General features: G+C 35.9%; 1 protein-coding gene across 1 annotated transcript in view; it reads right to left on the bottom strand.

Annotated features, from left to right (window-relative positions):
* Nucleotides 1–9,666: 9,666 nt before the first annotated feature.
* The window catches only part of LOC149570103 (uncharacterized), a 123,823-nt gene continuing 115,571 nt past the window's right edge, over nucleotides 9,667–17,918 (bottom strand). Inside the window, exons 8-11 of the mRNA XM_089822752.1 lie at nucleotides 10,776–10,877; nucleotides 10,327–10,438; nucleotides 10,136–10,198; nucleotides 9,667–10,006 (exon numbers count right to left, since the gene is read on the bottom strand). Of these exons, the coding sequence (XP_089678878.1) occupies nucleotides 9,915–10,006; nucleotides 10,136–10,198; nucleotides 10,327–10,438; nucleotides 10,776–10,877 (369 nt within the window). The 3' untranslated portion in view covers nucleotides 9,667–9,914. The remainder of the gene's footprint in view (nucleotides 10,007–10,135; nucleotides 10,199–10,326; nucleotides 10,439–10,775; nucleotides 10,878–17,918) is intronic.

Raw genomic sequence — 17,918 nt, 5'->3', positions numbered from 1 at the left:
AGACCAGTGCTTCTGCTCATCCGGGCAATAGAGTCAACTCTAGTGAACTTTCACGTACAACTTCATAATGTTTAATGCACTTATACTGCCAACAATTTTAATAATCTAGATGTGATAGATCAATTATAATGCAATCTTAAATTAATCTAGATTTAATTTTAACTCTGCTGAGAAGGAGACAAACTGGATAGAGGTACATAAACAATTTAATATTTCACAACACCTATGATGATCAAATTTAAAATGCTAACTGACCATGTCCACTTATCTGATATCAAAATCATATACAGAATTCAAAAATATAATTATGAAGGACGATTCACCTGTAGTTTAAATCTCCATGCCATTAATGATAAACAAAGAACATTTTATTTTATTTAAAAATAAAATAATAGAATTTACATTACAAAATCATAATAGGCCCCTTATTCCTCCATTCAATAATAAAATAAAAATACTTTTCTCCTAAGAGAATATAAATGTAATTGTTTGGATATATTGAGTCTTACTCCCTCCTTCCAAATAATTTTAAACCTTATTATATATCTCTTCCAAATGTGATGTCGTTTTAGAATAAAGGATCATATCTTTCGAAATTATAATTCATCCCTTCTATGATAATCACACCTTTTCAAAAGTAATTTCCTTTTAACAAGATGGTAGCTTTAAACGAGATTTTTAATGACTTTAATTCTTTTGTATCATTTTATTACATATTTTGCCTTTCGTATATCACTTTATTCTGTAGGCGTTCGATGAAAATCCTCATATTTGTAATGCCAGATTCATTGTATTTTTGCCTCCACAAATATCTTGTTGCATAGGATGCATTCCTCCAGTCCTTCAGTCATCCTTTGCATTCAATCTTCCCTTGCTATTATTTAATTTCTTCTTGCAAATCTTGAAACATTTTGAAGACTCCTGTCGGCATCTTCTATATCTTTCCCGTCAAGACGCGAAAATCATTCCTCAGTCAAACTAGTTTGCATCTTCATGGTTTGACATGATCTCCCATATGAGAAGCTCATGAGTCTTTATGTTCCAGATCTTCTACAGTGTACAAATGCTTCAATCGACATTTCCATATAGACCATAATATATTCACAACACCTAATTGTTGACACTCCTTGGTCTCATGCTTTTGGATGGTGCCCCCATATCTTGTTACTACATGCACATAAAACAAACTCCTTCAATCTAGCATAAGACTCCAGATTCCCTGCTCGCACATAATTGTTTGCATCTACCCGACTCCTTGTTGCCTCTAATTCATTTATACACTACTTTTTCCTTCATAATATGTCGTGGCTTCTTGAACTCGAAGATACTCTTGCACAGATATAGCCATACCTAGAATCACACAATATGGGTGCAATTGCCGTTAGCAATTATGCTGCAAGTCATTCCAGACAACCATTCAAAGTCTTTCACGTTTGGAAAGTATTCTCAGTGCATTGATATGGCAACAGGCAATGTCTGCATGCTTTCTCACATTGTGTGATGATTTGCTCACAAAGTTGTGAGTTCAAACATTACATATGATTGTCTCAGAAAAAGAACACTTCAGTAACTTATATCAACTTCAAAACTATACAGATTATTCCTACGTCGCATATCCCATGACAGTGGTATGAACTATTCATTTGTTCGGATGATGTTTTTTGGACTAGGACTTTATTAGTGCAAACCATAAGCTCAACTGTTGTACATGCCAATTTGGCTATTGATGTGTGAGAACAATACAACTATCTTCAATTTTCCAGATCTCAGTATGAGGATTTGGGCCCAAATAAAACATGAGCTCTAAAACTCCACAAATTCCTCTCTTAAATGATGAAATGACACAAAAAGAAGGTTCATAGCAACACAAGAGGGCCTCCTTCCAAAAATTAATCTCCTGATTGTAGTTTTGGCAAAATGTTTTAAGTCCATAAATCTTTTTGAATATCAATTATCCACCAAAATATCAAATTGTTGATATAGGCATAATCACGAACAATATCTTCCTTCTCATTAGTATTTTTTAATTCTCAAAATTGTGATCCATAGATCAGATTATATGATCTTTATGACTGTCATAATCATCCTCAAGATTTCAGAGTTATATAGCAGAAAAATTTGGCCTCATGAATATGTCAGGTTACTTTAGTGGATATAGATCAAACTAGAAAGATATGCTAAGTCATTCAATTGCAAATGTTGTTGATTCTTTTGTCCACTTAGCTCAAATGGATGCCTAAAAAATTGAAAATTTGGGCTCTATCAGTGGCTCTTATTGGGGACATATGCTCCTTATGAGCATAATGAGTATCCTAGCTATCTTTGGAGGAGCAGACCGAGCATCCATGCTTCGTATGATGCAAGGTAAAATTGAGTGGCCCTAGGCCCCCCAAAAAACAACAAACACTGCATCTTTCTTCTATTGAACACCTTATTCTGATCACTCAATGCTTTGGACCAACTGAATATAATATCATATTGTTCCATAATAAAATCTGATTTGTCAGTAAATAACAAACAAGCATCATATGACGTGTGTTTTTCTTTCATCTCCTTGGTTTGTTGTCCATCCTTCAAATTTGCATTAGGCGGACCATCTTTATATACAATACATGCTGGTTTTGTTTCATCAACATGGTCTTTGTTGAATGGAAGCTCCTTAGAGTAACACAATTGAGCATTTATACAACCATCTTCTTGGACATTCTTCTCCACACAAGCTATCCCATTTTCACGAAAAGAATTCGAAGATAACTTGCACTCAAGAGCCTCCTTTTTATCAAGAACTTGATTAGGTGAGATGCTGGAACAATTTTCAAAATTATTTTCCAGCATACTCTCTTCATTACGCTTGGCTAATTCCACTTCACCTTCCCATGTTTGCTGCAACTCCTGCTCATAGGATGGATTTAAAGAAGTCTCATCTTCTGAATACATTTCATGAGTTTCATCAATTTCAAAATCAGACCTGCTATCCTCATCATGCTGCTGATGGATTTGGCTACATGGAAAGTCCTCCTCAAACAATGGATTTGGTAATATAGTGAATTCAAAGCTGTCTTCAATCACTTGTTCTTCAAACAATGGGTTTAGGTACATGGAGAATTTAGGAATACTATCATGGGAGCTTTCATCAAAATCAGCAAATGATTCATCAAATAATGTACCAATTTCATCCTTTTGGGAATCATCATCTTCCTAACTAGTAAGATGGATATCTTCATCAACAATATATTCTAAGACTTCTTCATGTTCATACATTGCATGGAATTCTATTTCATCCTCACTATATGATTCTTCATAATGATCACTTCTTTCATCCAATACCTCCTTAGAATGCACTGATTCATCAACTTGCTCACCATGGTGATTTGAAATTTTTTTTGGCATTTTTCTTAACATGCTTCTGATATTCTAGATCTAACAAGGCTGAAATCTCCCCCACACTAAGAGAATTCTCTTCCTCATTTTCACATTCATCATCATCTATAGGCATATAAATATCAGCATGAGCTGACTCTTCTTCAGCATGTTCAAAAATTTCATCTCTAACTGAATCTAAAACTTCACTTGACTCATTTGTTACTTCAGTTCTGCATTCATTATCCTCTGCAACCAACTCATTATCCATAAGTTCAAGAAAGTTAAGAAATTGATGATCATATAAGAGGCCTAATTCCCGCATCTTGTAGAGAAGATTAGATGATGGAGGTTTGTATTCTGAAGGTATTTTTTGATAAGCATTAAACATTCTCATAAAGAATTCTCTTGTAGATTCATCTTCTTGCTTTTCTAAATTCAAATATGCATCCAAAGGAGATATATAATTCGAACTTTCATCCAACATTTGGAAAAGAAGTATCAAATCTGGGTCATCTAGTGAGATTCCCAATTCACAAAACTTTCTTATCAATTCCTTGCGTGAAGGCATGATGTCCGAATGTACTTCCTGAAAAATATCCACCATCCTTATAAACAAATGTGCTGATGTCTCGCCTTCATAGCTTCCCAGATTGAAAAATTCATCTAAAGGGTGTGTGTTCTTCCTCCATGGTGTAACATAGATCTGCCTCTTGATCGTAGTATTCTTTCTCCATGTTAGGTAATCAAATCATCTCCTTCTAAGTCCTCTCCCTTAACAGAGTTACCAACTGCAACTTTATGGAATAGAGTCGCCACCTCTTTCGAGGAATGCATTGATCTTTCAGGTTCTTACTTCCAATAGAGTACACTTCCAATCAAAATGTTACAACTTCTTTCTGATACTGATCTACGAACTTAGAAATTCTAGGTAACTTCGCAATATGTATTGCGAGCAACTCTCCCCAGCAGAGTCGCCAATCTGTTGGTTCCCAAATTCATAGATTGGAAATCCAAGAGCCTGCCACTTCTTCGGTAGGATCTCTCAATCAAATTTTGGCCAATGAACAGAAATCACTTAGATTCCCCTGCACCTCAGGCTTTGCGACACCCAGGCGGGTAGACCTTCACCTTGAACACTGACTACCTGGTTAAGGGTTTTTTTTATAGCGAATTTAAACTTCTGGAGTTCTTCGCCTGGCAAAATCCTCAAACTCAATTAAAATGAAAACTGGATGCTGGATAATGGTTAAATGTTTTGAATAATTGAATAATAATAAATTTGATGCTTGTAAGAGGAATATATAGATTTTTTGACTGCAATAATAGAAAGACTAGTGCCTTTGCTCATCCGGGCAATAAAGTCAACTCTAGTGAACTTTCACGTACAACTTCACAATGTTCAATGCACTTATACTGCCAACAATTTTAATAATCCAAATGTGACAAATCAATTATAATGCAATCTTAAATTAGTCCAAATTGAATTTTAACTCCGCTGAGAAGGAGACAAACTAGACAGAGGTACGAAAACAATTTAATATTTCATAACACCTATGATGATCAAATTTAAAATGCTAACCAACCATGTCCACTTATCTGATATCAAAATCATATACAGAATTCAAAAATATAATTACGAAGGACGATTTGCCTTAGTTTAAATCTTCATGCCATTAATGATAAAACAAAAATATTTTATTTTATTTTAAAAATAAAATAATGAAATTTACATTACAAAATCATAATAGGCCCCTTATTCCTCCATACAATAATAAAATAAAAATACTTTTCTCCTGAGAGAATATAAATGTTATTGTTCGAATATATTAAATCTTACTCCCTCCTTCCAAATAATTTTAAACCTTATATTATATCTCTTCCAAATGTGATGTCGTTTTAGAATAAAGGATCACATCTTTCGAAATTATAATTCATCCCTTCTATGATAATCACACCTTTTTAGAAGTAATTTCCTTTTAACAAGTTGGTAGCTTTAAACAAGATTTTTAATGACTTTAATTCTTTTGTATCATCTTGTTACATATTTTGCCTTTCGTATATCACTTTATTCTGTAGGCGTTCGATGAAAATCCTCATATTTGTAATGCCATATTCGTTGTATTTGTGCCTTAGCAAATATCCTGTTGCGTAGGATGCATTCCTCCAGTCCTTCAGTCATCCTCCACATTCAGTCTTCCCTTGCTATTATTTAGTTTCTTCTTGCAAATCTTCAAATATTTTAAGGACTCGTGTCGGCATCTTCTATATCTTTCCCGTCAAGACGCGAAAATCATTCCTCAGTCGAACTGGCTTGCATCTTCATGGTTTGACGTGATCACCCGTATGAGAAGCTCCTCAGTCTTTATGTTCCAGATCTTCTACAGTGCACAGATGCTTCAATCGACATTTCCATACATACCATAATATATTCGCAACACCTAATTGTTGACGCTTCTCGGTCTCATGCTTTTGGATGGTGCCCCCATATCTTGTTACTGCATGCACACAAAACAAACTCCTTCAATCTAGCATAAGACTCCAGATTCTCTGCTCGCACATAATTGTTTGCATCTACCCGACTCCCTGTTGCCGTTGATTCATTTATACACTACTTTTTCCTTCATAATATGTCTTCGCTTCTTGAACTCGAAGATACTCTTGCACAGATATAACCATACCTAGAATCACACAATATGGGTGCAATTGCCGTTAGCAATTATGCTGCAAGTCATTCCAGACAACCATTCAAAGTCTTTCACGTTTGGAAAGTATTCTCAGTGCATTGATATGGCAACAGGCAATGTCTACATGCTTTCTCACATTGTGTGATGATTTGCCCACAAAGTTGTGAGTTCGAACATTACATATGATTGTCTCAGAAAAAGAACATTTCAACTTATATCAACTTCAAAACTATACAGATTATTCCTGCGTCGCATATCCCATGACAGTGGTATGAACTATTCATTTGTTCGGATGATGTTTTTTGGACTAGGACTTTATTAGTGCAGACCATAAGCTCAACTGTTGTACATGCCAATTTGGCTATTGATGTGTGAGAACAATACAACTATCTTCAGTTTTCTAGATCTCAGTATGAGGATTTGGGCCCAAATAAAACATGAGCTCTAAAACTCCGCGAATTCCTCTCTTAAATGATGAAATTACACAAAAAGAAGGTTCATGGCAACACAAGAGGGCCTCCTTCCAAAAATTAATCCCCTGACTGTAGTTTTGGCAAAATGTTTTAACTCCATAAATCTTTTTGAATATCAATTATCCACCAAAATATCAAATTCTTGATATAGGCATAATCACGAACAATATCTTCCTTCTCATTAGTATTTTTTAATTCTCAAAATTGTGATCCATAGAGCAAATTATATGATCTTTATGATTGTCATAATCATCCTCAAGATTTCAGAGTTATATAGCAGAAAAATTTGGCCTCATGAATGTCAAGTTACTTTAGTGGATATAGATCAAACTAGAAAGATATGTTAAGTCATTCAATTGCAAATGTTGTTGATTCTTTTGTCCACTTAGCTCAAATTGATGCCCAAAAAATTGAAAATTTGGGCTCCATCACCATCAATGCAAGATCAAATCTCATCCATGACTACTATGAAGTTTTCAACTACTGGGAACCCCTTCATTATCTTCTCTACAATGTTGGGATTCTAGATGTGGGAATGCATGTATATTTTCTTCCATTGTATGCAAACAAGTGGAAATGGGTTCATTTCTTTACTTGTCGTTTCCTATGTGTTGACTAGTTATTGTAGTGCAAATAAATCATCAACTATTGAGGAAGTGTGTGTATTTTAGAAAAAAAATTACTTTGGATAATCATTAAGTCAATACACCCATAAAAAACACATCAACTTTGCCCTTTCAATGATACAAATCTTCTTGTTTATGAGTCTCACCTATCAGTATGTATGCTTAACTATATAATAGGTGAAACAATAAGGGATGCTTTTTAATGTTGTGATCAAGCCATGCCCCAAATTAGGCATAAGATCCTGTTGTTGAAGCTAGTAAGGTGATTCCATCATGTTCACATTATTATGGCTCAAACTTATGCCTTGGGTTTCTACAAAGTGACCATGATCATGAGTAGACAACTTCTCATCATCCTTCAACTTGTACTGGTTGTGGAAGTAGGCTAACTTCGGCTTTCAAACTCGTCACTGAGCTTGGGATTCGACCCATCCTTGCCAGCCAATCGACCCCTTCGAAACCTGTGTATAGGCATATGGTCCTTATGTTTTGCCTCCTTTGTATGTTCCTCTAGTTTTGATAAAATAAATTGTTTCTTTGGACTCAACTCTCTTTTCCGTTTATTACGACAATATTATATGCCACTTGCTTCTAAGACAACACTAGAAAATGCACGCTATCCTTGTATCAAGTTGTAGCATGACCCACCAAAGGTACAGTACTTGAGTTGCTTGTCAAAGTAGAATGTAGGGGCTACTTGACCATGCTTACAATATATAATATAAACCTCATTAAGCCTCGTGCTATAATGGCAATTATCTAGCTAGAGGAAGATTCTTCTTCAGGGCATTCAGATGAAACCTGCAAGTTTAAGTATCTTGAGTTCAAATCATAAAAAATATTTCTAATTTATTTAGTACCACACAAACCTAGGGATTTTAAGGGAAATTCATCACCAAATGACGTTTTAGTGATTTTCAAAAAGTGAGGCTGCTCAATAGAAAATCTAAACCAGTTTTGCCTAAATAGGTGTCATGTAAACTATAATTGAGATGGTTGTATGACTAAGTTGAATGATGTTTGAAATGAAAATTATGATGGAACTCAAATAGAGGTTTACCACAGTTGGCAAAGTTAAGTGGCACGTAGCTAAGCCTAGAACACAAAGGTTGAAAATTCCTATCCAACTTGCACTTCTTGGACAAACAAACTTTGACACTATCACACCTTTTGACACATTGAGACACTTGGACAATATCCTTTTTTCGGTTTCATGGCTAACACAACAATCAATGAGTCACAAAACATTAGAAATTTTGAAACAAGGCGTCAAATCTTCCCATCCATTATCGAATCAAGAAAATCAAAACATTAAGAAGATTGTGTAAAATTACCCCTTTGTTAGCTCTCATGGCACATTTCAATTTGCATCTAATGTGACCCCTACAGTTATATTCTTTTGGAGCAATGCATGTATTGACTTATTGGTTGGCTTTGGAAATTTGCATAATTGTTCATTCATGTTGATTAGCAGCAGTGCCTTATTTTCAGCTAGGATTTCTTTATGAGGCACCATGCCTAGTGAGGAATGTTTCATCATTCTCCCTCCTTGCACCCTCTTCCTGCCTTCCACACAATTGATAAATACATAATTTCATATTGATAAATGTAAAAACATCTAGACTCAAGCAATTCATTGATTGCACATAATCAAGTATATACATAGGTATTCACAAGTAGGAGATATTTTCAACAAGAAATCAATTATGATATTGCTATGAGGATTCAACTGTCTAGTTTTTTCTGAGTCAGACTCATTGACCCATGTTTCATGAACAGTGATTCACACGAACCCATCTCTCATGAGAATGAATGGAACACTTAGCACTCATTGCATCCAGGTGATTCTCACAAAGGTGAAGCACGAAACACCCTAAATGCAATGAGTGCTAAGTGTTCCATGCTTCACCTTTGTGAGCATCACTTGGATGCAGTGAGTACAATCATTTCAGCTGAATAAAACCAACATAAAAAAATCTCAGTCAAAATATTTTAAAAAAATGCCATCATAAACTGCACAAATATTTTCAATTCTTAAACGTATTCACTTTCACCAAAAAAAATGAGTAGTATATCTTGCTATCGGTGTAACCATTGCACCTCCTTTTAGGCAAGTGCTAGTTAATAGTCTTGTTATCAAACCTCCAATCATGAGCTGTAAGAAATATGCTTGAGCATTGGCAAATATTTTAGTCACCAAGAATTAAATGAATATTGATCCACAAATACCTTGACCTACAACCCTAAGAGACTTTCGAAATAATTGCACTGAAAAACTCAAACCTGACAAAATCCAGAGAAAGTCTAATTGCAAAATTGAAAAGGAGATTGGATGTTTGTCAGTTGTCTTTCTACTGGACTAATGGGTCATATTGATACACTTGTGAGCATGAAACCTCATCGTCTCTCAGTTACCATCTTAAGTGTCCAATGGAATGTTGTTATGCAAATTAGCATCACTAGCACTAAAATGATGGGAGAAGATACAATTTTTCGCAGCATCCACAACAGAAACAAGCCTTATGATACAATATCATAATCATATAATATACAAATTCAGAATGTCAAATATACCCATGCACACATTACTGATGTTTATGAAGCATAATAATCTGCGATTTTAATGTTCTTGCTGGATCCTTATTTTCTATATGGTGCAAACATACTTTGGCTGAAATAAACATGCATTAATATATCAAATGCTTTGTAACACTTTTTCTCAGTACGACAGCCTTGCCTTCGGAAATTACTCTATTTCAGCATAAAGTTCAGACTAACTGAAGAGAATGTTTCATGAGTAGTTTCTCAATTGCTGCATTTTTCTCACTGATACTCTTAAATTCAATTCTCCTACCGTGCCCTGTACAAGATACATTTGAGGATTGGCAAACTTCTTATTCACAAAATACATAAATGAATATTAATCTACAAACCCCTTAACTGATACTTCTGACAGAATTTCTAGATAACTGCATTAAAAAATACAAACCTGGCAAAATCCAGACAAAGTCCAGCTGCAAAAGAGATTGGATGTTGTCCAGTTGTTTTTCCACTGTTTTGACAAGTTTTATTTTGTGAGCATATAAAATTTCAGCATTCCTCAGTCTCCATTTTAGGTGCCCAATGAAATGTTGCTTTATCAGTACTGCTAAAAAGATGGGACAAGATGTAATTTTTTACCGGAGTAAAAGTTATAAGTTTCCGAAATGGCCAATTCACCATTAGCTGAAGCAAAAAGATGGTCCCCTGTGAATAGGGCCTTGAGTGGCTTGTAGAAGAGTGAGACGCAGCCCTGGAAGAAATTTTTCACAAACATTTTACTCCATGGAGAGATTAAATGTGCAAGCTTTTCTTTCACAATATTAGTGTGAAAGAATAAAAGAATAAAATAGTCCTAAAATTGCAGTTATATAATAAATAACATAATGCATCTACCTCTAATGACATATCTAGATTGTATTTCAATTACTTACCTCTGTATTTACTCCATGGAGAGATTAAATGTGCAAGCTTTTCTTTCACAATATTAGTGTGAAAGAATAAAATAGTCCTAAAATTGCAGTTATATAATAAATAACATAATGCATCTACCTCTAATGACATATCTAGATTGTATTTCAATTACTTACCTCTGTATGCCCTGGTGTAAAAATAAGATCAATGTCCGGACCAAGACTCCATGGTCCTTTGCCTTCAATTTTTCTTTCTACATCTGCAGTATGAGATTGTACCTAATATTCAAGAAAAACAAATGAAAGGTGTTTTTTCCATATTGCAACTAGAGTACACAACTTTAGTAGCATAATAAAATAATTTAAATAATTGGTTTCCTTTACGTGCTGGTATCCACAATGCAAACATTAGAAACAAGATGGTAATGTCAACACAACGAGAAATGGAACCTTTAAAAGCTGTGTATAGGAAACGGATGTATCAAGGACCTACATAAAAGCCTCATTTCTCATTTGTAAAGGGGGGGATTTTTATGAGATTGTTGCTATGAGCTACTGAGATAATAAAGTTTTCATTGAAGCTTGGTGAATACTTGATGCATCTTAGTGCTTGCTTGTTCTCTTTAATTCCTTCAATTAGATTAAGTTTAGCCTAGTTAATGCGTGGTGATTACAATGAAGAATATGATGGTGTATTGATGAATTCCTCTGGTTCATACTTTTGACGTTTTAGTGATTCTAACTTGTTGTGTAAAGTTAGCTTGAACCCCTTTCATGCATATGCTTAAATTCTATCATTCGTATACATTGTTCTTTATGATGGCGTATGCGGTGGTATGAAAATATTTGGCATAACCTTTGAAGATTGCACTAGTTCACACGTAGTTGTAGTATAACTTGGCGAAGCGGAACTCGGTAAATTGGGGAATTTGTCCACCCAAGTACTATTTATTGTCATCGCTACCCTTAGGGTTAGAATATAATTCTTGAACCCTATCCTATTTAAATTCTGCATATTTTGTGAAAACTCCAAAAGCACTTCATTGCAAAACCTTAAGATAGCTCCCACATCCAGTATGACTTGAAATGAATCTGAATAAACACGTAAGGCGCCTTGTGATCATTAGCAAATCACATCAACCACCGATCTTATCCACAATCAATACCTGGCATTAAAGGAACCTTGAAGTCATCGTATGATCTTCTAACAATCTTAGCATACACAAGACTTTATTCAAGAGAGGATAAGATATTTCAGTAATTTGTTCTATTGTTTGGTGGGTCATAAAACACACATCAACAGAAACTGGTGCTAGAAGGAGGGCTTTAACTAAAAGATTTTATAGAAGTTTCACAGACTGGAGAACATTAATTCATCCCCACCCGAGGTACATCGAAGATCCTTGAGATTCACCCCAAGAGCGCATGAAATTCAAGAGTTGAATTGATCCAAAGCCTAGGTGAGGAAATAAAGAAGCATCTACAAGTCAGAATTCACCAAGTGTAGCCAATCTCACAAGGATATTCCAAACTCCACCACCTCAACATCAAGCATAAGGATCAATCCAAGGAGGAGTTCCACCAGGAGCTACACAAATTCAACAGTTATTTGTGCAAATACCCATACAAGTTGTTTCACCTGCAATTGTCCAACAACAAGTTCCAACAATGGCCTAGAAATGGCGTCCGCAGAATGCATCACCCCTTGCAACATTTTCCGCATACAACAATATCCCAAAGAATCTTGAACACTTTTGTTCTAAATTCTTTGTGAATGATGTGAACCACACCGCTGATGAACACATTAAGATTTTTGAGGATGTTCTCCAGAATAGAAATGTGCAAGATGAGGATGTTGCTTGCAGACTATTCCCTTATTCATTGGGCGAGGAGTCATTTTACTGGTATATCAACCTACCTTCGAATTCAATACAAACTTGGCAAAAATTGAAGGATGCATTCCTTGGGAAGTTCAAATTGCCTGTCACCCCTGCAGAATTGTATAGGCAGTTTCTCGAGGTAAGGAGACAAGAACGTGAACCAATTGGTGCTTTCAATAACTGATTTCAGAAGACTTATTCAAGATTGTGCAATCCATATCGCATAGGAGATTATGCAACACAACCTATCTACTAAGCAGCTTTGGATTGTTTCACGTCTATTTTTGTTCAAAAAACTCATCTAGCTCCTACAAGTTGGATTCAAACATATGCCGAGGCAGAGAAAGTTAGTTTACAATCACTTGCAACTACGAATGGAGCACCCAACTATTTTAGAAACGCAAATACATTAAATCAAGGAGCTTTGAATTATGCTTTGACTATCAATCCAGTTCCTACCCCTTCAAACCAATTGGGGTGTTGCATCCTGGAGCGCCTATGTCACAAGCAATGCCAACACAACCAATTTATCTTTAGAAAACGATAACTTCTACAAGGACCCAAGAGGAAAAAAATGAGATGAAAGATTTGATTGAACAAGTGAAAAAGTTATCCACTGAGGTCACTTACCTTAGAAATCAGAATAATCAGTTGCAAAATGCACAGAGGAATTATTAGTCATATCAAGGTAGCAACCGAGGTTATCAAGGGAATCCCCCTCCACATCACGATAGTAATCAAGGACACAATATAGGATTCAACAAAGGTAATCAAAGATATCGTAATAATAACCAAGGTCATCAAAGAAGATCATGGAACACTAATCCAAATAATGGGGGCATACTGTCACCATTGGACAACCCTCCATTTGAGAATCGCCTAGCTAACAAAGTTTTCTTAGCAGAAGCCGCACTATCTGGATGGTGTAGATTACATGAGACTAATCAACATGCTGAATTATAGCGTCACAAATTTCAAAGAGTAGTAGATATTTTTAAGGGAGAAGTGAGGAACATTGCCGCATATGAGAATCCTCCTCCTACAGGATATGAGATAGTGCCTGCACCAAGGTATGACCAAGCATTGGTTTTTGATGATTTTAAGTTTCCTCATCCTGATTCTCAGGATTACATGCCAATACAAGCTAATCAAAAATTCCCACCGGCTTTAGCAAATGGTCCCGTGGAGATGCCATGTTATCAAGTCCCGCCAGAAAATCAACCTCCACCAGTATCCCCAAATGAATCACTACATAAGGATGGATTTTTGTTCCCTCCTCTATACAATAGTGTCTTGGTGGAAGGGGCAAGTGGAGTGCAAGATTTTCAACAAACATCTGATAATACTCTGATAAAGACATATCAAAGAAATTATAGGAACCATGAGCCATTAACATTGTCAATTCCTCCAAATAACTTTTCAACTCCTCCACATTCCAATGCGAACTATAATCTTGAGCCTCTCAGAGACTCGCTTGAGTATCGACAACTCACGAACTCTCAAGGAGATGGAGGCCAATCTTCCATCATGAATTCTTCACAAAGTGAGAAAGGAAAAAATAATCTTCAATCCTCCACTCAACAAGGAGAACAAAGGCAATATGAAAATCCAAGACAAAAAGAAAAAGGAAGTCCTCCTGGAGAGGAATTGAAGAGATTGAGTTCTTATGTACTACATGAATTCAAGAAAATTAAAGTGAGTCTTCCATTATATGAATTGATGAAAATTTCAGAAATTAGAGATACATTGTTGGGAAGTTTAAATGACACCTCCACAAAGATTGTTTCTTAAAATGTATCACATCTGCCAAGATGGGCATCCAATGTCCAACAATAGAATTTTGCACAAAACATCAATATAGTAGAGGATGTATTGCCATATGCATCTAAGCTTCCTCAGAATCCTTCAAGTTTCATTGGAATGGTACAAAACTCTTAGGATGATCAGAAGGTTACATCAAATGGACAAATATCCCGAAATAGTCCACCACCATAAATGATTGGAGATAATTCTCCTATAGTGAAAAGTTCTATGACAACACAAGATGGGAGAAATTTTGTACATAACAATGAGGCATTTGATTTGAAAGGGCAGAAGCCAGTGATTTTTTATCAAGGGAAAGATGAACCTGCACCTTTCCTAGTATTTGTTAGAATTTTTGGGAAAATGTTACATAATTGTTTAATTGACTATGGTGCATCAAGCAATGTAATGCCTTTGGACATATGTAGAAGGTTGGGATTGATTCCACTTCAGACTGACAAGAAGGTTACACAATTGGATAAAATGTAGGTCCCTGTCGTGGGAGAGTTGAATAATATTCACATGCAATTAGCCTTTGATCCACGTGTTGAAAGTTGTATTGATATATTTGTTGTGAATATTCATGAGGGATATGGCATGCTTCTTAGTAGAGATTGGGCAAGGAAATTGCAACAGAATTTTCACACATGTGGCTTCCATGGAAGGGAATTCCCAATCAGATAAGGATAGAGAGCACTCCAAGGCTTCGATTGTTTATCACTAAGTACGACAAACATAATGAGATCTTATTCATGTGAACCACTTTAGGATCATATGTTCCCAAAACAAGAGAGGTTCTAATGTTGCAAGATTACAATCAAGGGGGATGTCCCGATGTGACTCCAACATTCACTAAGGTACTTGTTATGGATGATTCAGAACCATCACCGAATGAAGGAATATTTGAGAATTTTAGGAATTGTCCTAAAAAGCATTAAGCAGGAAGTTGAATTAGGAAAAGATGCATCCATTCAGAATTTGTTATTACCCAACTGGTGTAGAATACATAATACTTTTCATTCTGAGATATCATGCACCATATGCAAAGATGCAATTGCACAAGTATCCAAAATGGTTCCACAAGCATGGATAGCAAAAAATGTGGCCAAAGTGAACTCATCCTGTATGAAAATTTTAGAGCCACAATAGGAAAGAATTCAAGAAGGTGAAATAGGCCAGGATGAAAGGAATATGAAAACGATCAAGTATGGACCTTATCCTTCGATGGATCCAAATTAAAGAAAGGTAGTGGAGCGGGTGTTGAACTCAACAACCCAATTGGAGAAACTTATTTGGTAGCACATAGGTTACATTCCCATGTACTAACAATGTGGCTGAGTATGAATCATTGGTCATTGGATTGCTCCTCGCCATCCAAAAGGGTGCCAAAATCCTGCATGTCCGTGGAGATTTAGACAGTTGTTGGACAGGTACGCAAGAAATATACATGCCACAATAAAAGATTGGGTCGTTATGGCGATAGAGTTTGGGACCTAACCGAAAGCTTTGATGCTTTCAATATTAAAAGGATAAGTCGAACAAGCAATCTTGTAGCAAACTCTTTGGCTCAATCTGCAAGTTCATTAGAACCATTAGCCATGGATCATGTGAAGAAATTCATAGTTGAGCTGACTTCAGTGCAATCAGTTCCTAACAACATCACAAATTTTCAAGTTTTTGAAGATGATAAGCATATCCTCAATTTTCTAACAAGCTCGAGGGTATTTGAAGCACAAGTCATAGATGACGGAGAACAACAACAAGCTCAGTTTGAAATCGATAAGATTATGAAGTTAAGGACAAATACCATTCCAAAAGGAATTATTGAACTAGAGAGAATTTTTATGCAGATAGATTAAGTTCCCTCAAGTACCAAAGTACTGAAGGAGGGGAATGTAAAAAGGTAAACTTGGGAACGAGAGAAAATGTCAAGAATGAATTTATTGGGAAAGTTTGTACGCCCACAAAAAAGGAAGAAATATTGAAGCTCATGAAGGAATTCTCTGATGTGATCGCTTGGGGATATGAAGATTTGAAGACATATGATACGTCTCTCATCACACATACTATTCCATTAAAGCCAAATAGTAAGCCATTGAGATAGAGGCAAAGACCAATAAATCCATTGTTAGAACCACTAATACACCAAGAAGTGAAGAAGTTTATTGTCAGCAAGAATTATATTCCCAGTTCGACACTCAACGTGGGTCGCCAACCTTGTCCTTGTCAGAAAGAGAATGGAGAGATAAGGTTGTGCGTGGATTTCAAAAATCTCAACAGAGCTTCAGAGAAGGATAATTATCTAGTGTCATCATTAGATGAAGTGATACAAGTTGTTAACGGTTCTCAAATGATGTCATTTTTAGATGGTTATTCTGGATATAACCAAGTGATGGTAGAAGAGGAAGATAGACTAAAGACCGCATTCACAACTAAATGGGGTACATTTTCTTATAGAAGAATGCCTTTCGGTTTGATCAATGCAAAAGCTACTTTTCAAAGGGCCATGGATTATGCTTTCAGAGACCCGGTAAAGAAGTGCATCATATACATGGATGATCTCACGGTGTTCTCTTGACACAGGGTAGATCACATCAGTGATTTGAAGAGAATCTTCCAAAGATGTAGAAGATATGGAATTTCCTAAAATCCAAAGAAATGCATGTTTGTTGTCACTAAGGGGAAATTGTTAGGACATGTAATATCAGAACAAGAAATCTCAAGTGATCCTGAGCTCATCGAGGCAATGTCAAAGACAGGATTGCCAGCTAGTCAGAAAGAATAAAAGTCATTCTTTGGGAAAATTAACTTTGTAAGGAAAATCATAACCGAATTTGCAGAGATAGTAAGGCTATTAAATGACGTATTAAAGAAAGGAGCAAAGATAGATTGGACAACTGCAACAAGAAAGGCATTCAAAGAAATCAAGCAAGCAATCGTGAATGCTCCTATTTTGTTGAGTCCAAACTACACCAAGCCTTTTTATATATATTCCTTTGCCTTAGAACATACCTGTGCAGCTATCCTCACCCAGAAGGTAGATGATCAAGATGAACATCCTATTGCATTCATGAGTTCACCCTTGAAAGATGTAGAATTGAGATACCCAAATGTTGAAAAACAAGCTTACGCTTTAGTAAAAGCAATAAAGAAATTCTGACATTACATCTTAAGAAGCAAGGTATATGCAATAGTTCCTGATGCAGCAGTAAAGACTTTGCTAATGCAGAATGAGTTGGGAGAAAGAAGAGGCAACCTTAGAAGACCGAGCCCAATACTACCAAGAATTAAAGCCAAAAGGACAAGACCAAGAGACAAAAGGGGCACCCCATTTGTAATGGGGTGATGGTGTGAAAACCCCACAACATCTAGTACCCACCCAAAGAAATATTTTTGAAAAATTTCAAGGACAAAACTTGTGTAGAACCAAGAAGCTTTGACGGACTCCACTTCTACCGATCCAACAACTAGGAAATGCACTCAAAATGGAAGAAACCACAAATTGAGCTAAACATCTTCATCCTCGATTACACGTGTGTGTAAGTGTATTCATTCCCCGCTTGAAAAGAACCTAGAAAGCCTCTCAGATCCATTGGACTTAGCTATTTTGATATCCTTACTTCAAAAGCATCCTGGA

This window comes from Cupressus sempervirens, chromosome 3 (assembly GCF_028749045.1).
Source record: "Cupressus sempervirens isolate cs-2001-9-10 chromosome 3, ASM2874904v1, whole genome shotgun sequence".
In the NCBI taxonomy this organism is placed as follows: domain Eukaryota; kingdom Viridiplantae; phylum Streptophyta; class Pinopsida; order Cupressales; family Cupressaceae; genus Cupressus; species Cupressus sempervirens.
Note: the sequence above shows the minus strand (reverse complement) of the source record. Positions and strands in the feature narration are given on the sequence as shown.